This window comes from Lepeophtheirus salmonis, unplaced genomic scaffold, assembly GCF_016086655.4.
Source record: "Lepeophtheirus salmonis unplaced genomic scaffold, UVic_Lsal_1.4 unplaced_contig_7932_pilon, whole genome shotgun sequence".
NCBI classification, from domain to species: Eukaryota; Metazoa; Arthropoda; class Copepoda; order Siphonostomatoida; family Caligidae; genus Lepeophtheirus; species Lepeophtheirus salmonis.
The window spans coordinates 2,256-9,616 of record NW_027296102.1 but is presented as its reverse complement, the minus strand read 5'-3'; the positions used below and the strand labels follow the sequence as shown (position 1 = coordinate 9,616).

Here is a 7,361-nt window from a genome sequence, read left to right as displayed (position 1 = left end):
AAATAAATATTTTTTTAAATAAATGATGGAATATTTTTCTATAATATGAGCTATGTTACTCCTTATCACTATAAATGATGAATAAGTTATAATGGTCTCAAGAAGAGTGTCATTGGTCATCATTTTTCAGCACTAAAATGGAAATATGTCGAGTTCAGAAGAACATAGTGAATCAATAAAAACACTTTATAATCATAAAATACTTTTTACATCAGTTTTATTGATCGTACTTCAATTTGGTGAAAAATGTATCTGAACGATAATAGCCATGAATTACTATAATCTCAAATATTTCTTAAACCTGACGACGGAGAGAAAAACTGTGATAAGTTTTGGATTTTGCACTCAAAGAAAAATTATTATAATCTTGAATCAATTTCATTGGTGAAAATTTTGACCCTCTAATTGCTTCCCAGTCTAATCCAGCATTTCTCAAAGAGCAAGGCACGAGTAATAAGGTCATGGATCGTTTTCTAAAAAGAAAAATCCAACAAGAACTAGATATGATTGACTATGAAATGGAGTCTCAGCCTACTTCATGCGATCCTTCAGCCACCTGCTCTGAGTCAGCACCAAAGATTGCTTGGGTGACTATTATAAAGGCTAAAAGGATAACATAAAATTACAATTAGTCATATATAACACTGGATTGCCTGAAGATTTGATACACTTTTGAAATGTGTTCATAACAAAAAAAAAAAATGTGTGAGGAATGATGCTCTAATAATTAGATACTGAACTTCTCAATACACTGACGATGCCTTCGAATCCCTCATTCCCCACCATAAATATACATTTTAAACGGTATAATTCTGGAAAAATATCAATTTTTATATTACAACAGTTAAAATTATAAAACCTATTGCTCTGGACAGACTCCTTTTAAGATCTCACAAAGTGTTTGAGAGGTTTGGTGTAAATGGAACGCTTATCGCGAATGGAAAACAACGTATCAAATGTAAAAACTCTGTTACATGTGGTTTTGAGATTGAAAGAATGTCCAAATAGTGATTAATAATGATTTTTTTCACTGTACAACTAAAGAGCATGCAGGGATATGCACTAATATTCAAGAAATTATTACGGAACCTTTCCCATGTAAATCTTTGTTTTTTGCCGTTGCCCCAAATCAAACCAAATCAAAGATAGGTTTTTCTTAATATTAATCCATGGATATTATCGGGCTATCAAAGAACAGGGTGGCTTATATTTCAGGCCAACGACATATGGAGACTACTTTCTTATGAATGTTGGACTGATTTATTTACAAAATTATATTTTTATAGGCTATTTTTGAATTTACCTTACATAGAAGATTTTTTTAAGCTACATGGCAATAACAAAAAAATGTCTTCTTGAACCAAATTCTAAATATTTTTATCTATTTTTATTTGAAACTGAGTTGTTATATTGATGTTGTGAAGTCTAACCCTGGTATCTTAAATAAAGACAAAGAGGCATTTTTAGATGTCATAAAATCACTTGTAGTAATACAGAAGATAAAATGTGTGAAATATTTTTGCGTCGAAGCTTTTATAAACTATATCTAAAGATATTTAGTCCCAGTGTCATTATAATTTATTTGAGTACATAATTAATTAATTTATAGAATAATTCATTATATAGTTCAGATATTTTTTACAATTTCATGCATACAACACTGTTGCTTGATCTAATATTATTTATTTTACAATTTTATCTCAGACACTCGCATTTTAATCCTAACTTGGCAGAGTCCGATGAAGAGCTTATTAAAGAAGAACCAGAGAAGCCCCCATTCAGCAAGGAAGTGATAGAGATGGCATCAAAGATATTGCTGTTGCCAACGAGTCATGTAATATCCCTGAGGATCAAAGGGGTGACTTCATCAAGGTAGCTAGCAAACTGTATGATACCCAGATATCCCTTCATTACAAACCAAAAGTTTAAATCTAAGCAAACCAGTATAGGCTGTTATTTTTCTACTAGACTTAGAAAATGATTAATAGTTAAAAATGGCTAATTTATGGCACCTATATATATCATATAATTTATAAGCACTTATGTATTTCTTTATTAAATAAAATAAAATATAAAAAAATCGGTACATTTATTTGCCAAAATTTATTTGGTTTCGCAACCTCGAATTCTCACAAGCGGAAATTCTCTAATCCGGAAAGTTGTTGAGTGCAAATATGATTTCGTCCCAGAGAATGCTTATTGTATATAAAAAACTATAATGATGTTTAATATATCGTATATGAATGAACAACGAGATCATCTTATCATGGTCTATATTGAACTGTACATCCTTTATTGTATATAAGAAAGGTTACATGAAATACTAATACATAATATCATCTTGAATGGGATTTAAATGTAAGTACATTCAACTTTTCTATTTATACATATTATATATGTCAATATACAACAGAGACCAACTACATAGCTGGAAATAAAATATAACGTTTATTCTTGCTGATTATGTGAAAGATTCATACCAATCTTAGAAGAAAAAAAACATTTTTTTGGGTCGAAGTTGATCAATTATTACCATACACTGCGCTATGTGTTTTACCGTTATGAAAAATATATTGCAATTAATAAGTTTTGGCTAATTTTCATAAATATTTCAATCAAGCTCACAAAGTAGTACATAATTTGCCTTCCAAATCTTTAAAATAGACCTTATGGCAACTGAAAATCTTAAGCCAATAAGCAACGAGATAGTTTAATATTAGTTAATACCAGCCCACAACCAATGGGCAGGTGTGCATTGGGTGGTGGGGGAGAAATTTAACTTGACTCGGGCCCATCAGGTCACCTGCACAACCTGTGGTCTTTGGTGTATTACAACATTTTATAAAGGTTTATTGGTGCTAAAAACGCGGCAGGAGTAGAGTTTACACTTTATTTTGCCCATTCTTTCATGTACAAAATGAGAGCCATGGTTTTTTGGAGGTTGCCTAGATTCTCAGTCAAGCGGCTACGAGATTGCAAGTTTCGGGTCTGACCCAGAATTAAGCAATGAATTCTTAAACAAGTGAAAGAAGATTTGATATCATGGATGGGTTGTACTATTCTTTTTTTTAATATCAAAAACTGGTAGTGTTTATTTACTAAGTTTTTCGCGTAGATTTCAAAAATGTAATTTTCAAAAAGAACCCTAAGCTAAATCAATTTCACTTTGAAAATGAGAGAAAATGCGTTTTTTTATATTTTTTTAGTTTTGACTTGCTTTGTGGAATTGATAGATATTCATATTAAGGAAATGCATATGCGTAGTCGTTGGTGTGAAAAATTTAAATATGAAGAAATTTCAATCATTAAATTATTCTAGGCTAATTATTTATGCACTTTCAAAACGACAAATAATTCATAATTTTAATACTTTTGTGTTTGGAGAATACTTATAAACATATACTTTTATTTATTAACATTAGGATGCAAATTTGCTGGTGCTATATTTTTATTAGCTTGATTCTTTTGCTTCTAAATATCTAATAATGGAAAATAAATATCACAATCCAGAATAATTTATCAATAATTTTTTTTTTGTGATGGAATGATGAAATAATTTTAATTTTCTTTAGGGCGACAACTTCATCATTTCAAACTGTATATTCAAAATGAGTTGTAACTCTGTTTTCCAGCCAAAACTTATTGTAGAACAGATGTGAAAAAATATAAATCCAAATATTGTGTCTTTATAGGTCTGTACTTGAGTCTCGGTTCATTTCAGGTAAGTAAATATTATAGCACTTGTTGTTATTTTTCGTTTCAAATACTATATAATTTTTCCTTATTTATTCAGTTAAAGTTAGTAGACTCGTCAAATATTTAAATAGTAAATATATAAATTAAATCCAAGGCTAAGCCATGAAGATTATCACTATATGGATCTTGCTACAGACATTAATTTCTGCTAATGCCAAACGTTTGTTCTTTTAGTTTACATTAACTTTGACAACAAATATATTTATTAATATTATTAGGATGTATAACTGAGACTGGAGAATGTTTTTTTCCGTTCACATACTACGGGAAACATAAAATTTGCACCATAGAGAATACAAAAATCTATTCTAAGCCTTGGTGCTATTTAAATCATGGCCAGCATTACCTAAATCCGAAGTGGGACTATTGTTCAGACAAATGTTTTGGTAAGTGTCATAAATTCATTGTAAGAGTATAAAAACAGATTATATATTTTTTATCAAGACTGTGGAGTATCCAACGACTTAGGAAACTCATGTCAACGGCAAAACGAGGGCTCAGAGGGATATTATGATAATGCCGTATTCCCTTGGCATGCACGTATTGTAAACAGAGAAAATGCAGAAGTTTTGTGCAGTGGAGTTATCCTTAGCAATACTCGTGTGCTTACTACAGCTAATTGTAAAGGATATTATCATAAATATGGAATTAATGTAAGCGTCATATTTTAGTTGAACCGACCTCCAATGATGATATATTATATAGTTTAAAATAATATGTAGAATTATTACCCAACAGATTTTCATTTTCTTATTAGGTATATGCTGGAGCAGGTACACTCTATAGAGAGGACGGTTATCAAGACGGAAGTGTTAGTGGTTTCGTTGCACATGCGAGTTATAACATGGAAACAGGTGAAAACAACATTGCTATGATTCACCTACATCATAAATTGGTATAGAATGATAAAGTCCTTCCCATTTGTTTTTCCAATGATTATTTTCCACTTAGGGATGGACAATTAGCAACTTGTAAGTGGACTAAGATTTATTCTAATAAATATGAAGTAGGTAGCACACGTACTTATAATGTATTTTTTCGTTAGTGGATCAAATTTTTAAATGTTCACACTGATAGCCCATATGTTCACTTCTCTATAGTGAAAAAATTGAATAATAATTTCCACAAAGATTGCCAAAATAATGACCTTCTATGCACAACAAGAAACTCAGTAAAGTATGGTTAAAATGAAGGAGGACCATTGACCATATGTCAGGATTCGACAAGATGTGTCCTGGCTGGCATCCTATCATACATTAAGGAAAAAGAAAATTTTGTTGTTTTTACAGATATTTCAAAGCATATAAATTGGATCAATAATCATCTTTAAATTATGTTTGTCTGATTGATAATATAATTTTTGATGCATATTTGTGCATGCGCTTAAATTTAAGATATTTAATCCATCAAAAAACCACTATCTGATTAAGCAATGTTAATACAATATACTGAAAGAAAAAAATAGATATATAGAGGCGACAAACTATTGTTTGGTAGGATTTTGGAGTTGCAGGACAGAAGTTTAAATAATGTAGATATTATTTTTTTGGACAAAAAATTGTTAGGACTTTTTTTACAAAAATAAATGGGTATGGTGTATAATTTAAAATTTTTTGTTCTACCTTTCAGGATTTAGAGACTTCTAAATTTTTGGCCTCAACTGAAAAAAGTATATGTATATATGAATATTTCAAAACAATACCTAAATTTAAAACATTAAAATCAATAATAAAGTGTGTGTCTATACCTTTTATAGCATAGAATATTCGATCGTGCTTCTGAAAAATCCATCTTGCACAGATCTACAAACTATTCTTTATTTATTTGTTTATATTATAGTAAATAAGATATTTGATAAATATAAAATGAGCTCAGTAGTATTAAATAAACTTTTTATGCTTCATAATTTTTTACATAAAGGTGTATGATAAGAGTTCAAAGTAGCACATGTACAATATAGGACATTTAACTTTAGAAGGACACTCAAAGAAATGAGTCATCAGTTGTAAGATTAAATTTATCTTTAGAGGTGCATTTAAAACTGTGAAATATGAATAATAATGTGTACTGATTCAGGAACTAATGTAAAAATATATCAATCCTAATATTGTGAAATAATAAGGTCTTTGTATTTACATATGTATGAAAAAAATAATTTACAAGGAATAATAATTAAATTTATATTTTATAAGGAATCCCAGATCTGGGAGGATGAGTGTATTTCGATAAGACTCATTGACTAAGTATGTTAATGAATCTTAGTCGTGGTCTTAGTTAAGGTTTGAAGAAATTGAGTGAACTTCAAATATAACTCTGAAATATTAAAATCTTCTTCTCATCGTGAATCGATCTCTTCCATGTTTCTATCCTGGTATCTCCTTCTAAAGTAATGAATCCGCTTTACAACCTATAAGACCTGAAGAAAAAATACATTCAGAGTAACAACAATCTATCTCATTAACACTACGTTAATGAAGTGGGACATTATACTCCGAGATTAACTAAAATGGTTCTTATTGGTTTGAATATATATTTTATGATTATAATTTCTTGTTTAGGATTTATTCGTATTTTAAAGAATGTTCCATTGAGGTTTACTTTACTTAATAAACTGTTTTGCAAAAAAATTGTTCGTATATTTATCATTTTGAACCTACTTTTTTTATTGTTAATGAAAGAACTGAGGTGCAGAAGGGTTGCAACATAATTGGAATATTGTAGCTATTATTTATGAAAACCTATTGTATACAGGTGGGTACTAATTTGATTTCCAGAATCGAATGAAGAAATGTATACTTTATACGATATTTGTTGAAAAAAAAAAATCAATGTTTGTACCCTAGGAATAATAATTTCTTGTTGAACCACCAAACATATGTTGCTTTGATTATTTTATTTGTATTTAAAAGTGCAATATGGATGGAATAATTAGTAAAATAACTCAACATTTCATCTATATTCTGTAGTCCAGCACGTTGAATTCCGGGCTCTGGGGTGTTCAGAAATTATGTTTTAGGTTTTAAGATGACTTTGACAATAGTACAAACGTAATTATTGATACTTTTGAGGTAAGAATGTTCTCTTTTTCAATTTATTTGAATTCCCCCAGCAAAAAAAGATCTATGACGGAGGAATCAAAACATTAGAAGAAGGAAAATTTTATTTTAGATCCCCTTAAGGAACAGAAATTAAATGTAAAATAGGCATTGCCAGAAGATGAGACAATTAACAAGGATACAAAGACTACTTAGTATATTAAAAAAATCTTGTAATCCATCGACAGCAGACATAAACTCCAAAACAAAACGATTTGAATGTAGTTATGCAAAAGGAACTGTAAAAACCTGACCATTTGGCCACTAACAAAAAAATTAAGTGATGGAGCTCCAACTAGTTTAAACTTGGAGGAATTTAGAAGTCGTTGGTGACTACTTTTTAGGAATGAAAAGAATAATAATGTATGTGTGCAGTCCGAAAAGGATTTGACCGGATTGTCCCTGAGGTATTATGGAAAATTAGAAAGCAAAACATTATGGTTGTTGCTCTGAATATAACAATGAATCCAAAAAGAAACATGGTAAAATATAAAAGATTCCAAAATCGGA

General features: G+C 29.8%; 1 protein-coding gene across 1 annotated transcript; it reads left to right on the top strand.

Moving 5' to 3' along the window:
• Positions 1-3,788: 3,788 nt before the first annotated feature.
• LOC121131521 (tissue-type plasminogen activator) lies at positions 3,789-5,662 on the top strand. Its single transcript, XM_040726946.2, has 5 exons — positions 3,789-3,916; positions 3,975-4,142; positions 4,201-4,409; positions 4,514-4,731; positions 4,802-5,662. Exons 1-4 carry the CDS (start codon positions 3,859-3,861, stop codon positions 4,655-4,657), a joined length of 579 nt encoding a protein of 192 aa, XP_040582880.1. The 5' UTR covers positions 3,789-3,858; the 3' UTR covers positions 4,658-4,731; positions 4,802-5,662.
• Positions 5,663-7,361: the final 1,699 nt, after the last annotated feature.